At 39.5% G+C, this 1,947-nt stretch overlaps 1 protein-coding gene across 2 annotated transcripts in view; it reads right to left on the reverse strand.

Annotated features, from left to right (window-relative positions):
- The window catches only part of PTRH2 (peptidyl-tRNA hydrolase 2), a 5,875-nt gene continuing 3,928 nt past the window's right edge, over window positions 1-1,947 (reverse strand). For both annotated transcript variants that reach the window (XM_031035606.2, XM_006740313.3), the window contains one exon: window positions 1-614. In XM_031035606.2, coding sequence (XP_030891466.2) covers window positions 81-614 — 534 coding nt within the window. In that variant the 3' untranslated portion in view covers window positions 1-80. The remainder of the gene's footprint in view (window positions 615-1,947) is intronic.

Here is a 1,947-nt window from a genome sequence, read left to right on the forward strand (position 1 = left end):
TGGGGGGAGAAATTCAGCTTTTATTGTTAGAATTTAAGTTTCAAAGCACATCTTGGTGGGACCATCATACAGAATTCCACCTAGTAAAGTTTTAGGTGGCCAGTGACCTTGTCAATTAGATCTGCTGGTCCTGGCCCAATTCCCAGCACAGTTCTAGAACCTGGTGCAATCTGAGTACGTCCAGCATCTTGGATTAAACTTACAGTCAGTCCTAGCATTTTCGCATGGGTCAATAATTCAACCAGAGTTTCTTCATCAGGGGCTTTGACCACCACTTTGGGCTGGCCACAGTATTCCCATTGTTTGAGCAATTCAGGGTTTCTCCTTTGAATTTGCTTGTAGGCAGAAACAGCAGCATGAGAGCACTGGGCAGCCACCTTCCCTTTTCCCATCTTTAAGTCATTTCGAACCACAAGAATCATTTTGTACTCCCCACTCTCTCCTAAGATGCTTGCTTCACTTCCGGTCTCTGTCTCGCTCAGTGAGCTTTTGGGGATCATCCCAAAGCGTACACGGAGGCCCCAGCCCAGGCACATGCCACATGCAACTCCAGCAGCCAAGCTAAGTGCACCAGGATGAGCCAAATATTCCATCACCAAGGATTTGGAGAGCATCTTAAAGGAAAGGAAAAAAGTTATCACTACATAGCAGTGAAAAGATACAGGCTTATCAGACAAGACACCTTGACAATATATATAAGCAACAACATTTTAAAACTATATGAGGTCATCCAGAAAAAAAAGCAAAATATATTTTGGATCTTAATGTACTGTTTTTTTCTCCCCCGTGTTTTCTAAAAGATTGAAGAATACAGGTAAAGCAGTTTAGGTCATTTTGAATCTCAACATAAGGATTATCTATCTTGTTCTTGGATACAATAAAGCTCTGTTGCTCAGTGTTCCCTAAGTCTTGTAGAGGAAGGAAATACTCCATTTCACCAAGCTGTCTAAAGGACCCAAGGAAACCAAGAATAATTCATCCCTTCTCTGGAATATAGTGCTCATTTAATTGTGTCTTCATAATCCAGTGGTTCTCAATGGGGATGGTACCAACTGCTCAGAGAAGTTTCTGGCTGTCACAACAACGGACCTGGAGTGAGGTGCACTGCTGACATTTACTAGACCTCAGCATGGAATGCCAAAAGTCTTACGAAGTGAAGATTTGTCCCACTGGAAATTATAGGTGAAAAATGATTAATATCTGAGACTAGAACCCAACTTCATTATACATATGGACACAAAGTATTTTTTGCATAGTTGTAATATACACTGAATTTACCAGAAGTATAACTGTCATATAAAACAAAGGAAGATCATCCTTTATCCTTTTTATTTTAGAAATTCCCGTTCCCTCAGCAAGGCTGTTGATGGTATGTATTTGGGTCACCAATAAAACACCTATATCAGTCTACATTTGAGGCTGTTGGACTCAAATGCTTCCGTGTATAGGCACAAACAGCTATCAGTTTCTTCTTCTAGTGGAAGAGTAAGCATTTATATACTGAAATACATGGGGCCACCATATTTGTAGTGCTGACACATAATAACCTTGATTATGCATTGCATAATCTACATGGCATAGACGGCAGTCAAATTTCCTTTTCTCATTTATTTTAAAATTAGGACATTAATGTTTTTGAAACTGCCTGGTTGGCTCAGTCGGTGGAGCATGTGCCTCTTGATCTCAGGGTTGTGGGTTCAAGCTCCACACTGGGTGTAGCGATTACTTAAAAATAACTTAAAATTTTAAAAAATAAATGAGGATAGCATAGGAGATGTTAAATTTTTTGAGATAAAATCCACATACTACAAAATCCACCTTTTTAAAGTGTATAATTTAGTACAATTTTTAAAAATATATCCACAAGGTTGTGCAACCATCACCACTATCTAATCCCAGAACATATTCAGTGCCTCAGAAAGAAACCTCTATACCCATTAGCAGCCG

Source organism: Leptonychotes weddellii, chromosome 15, assembly GCF_054177405.1.
Source record: "Leptonychotes weddellii isolate Sample4059 chromosome 15, ASM5417740v2, whole genome shotgun sequence".
Taxonomy (NCBI): Eukaryota; Metazoa; Chordata; class Mammalia; order Carnivora; family Phocidae; genus Leptonychotes; species Leptonychotes weddellii.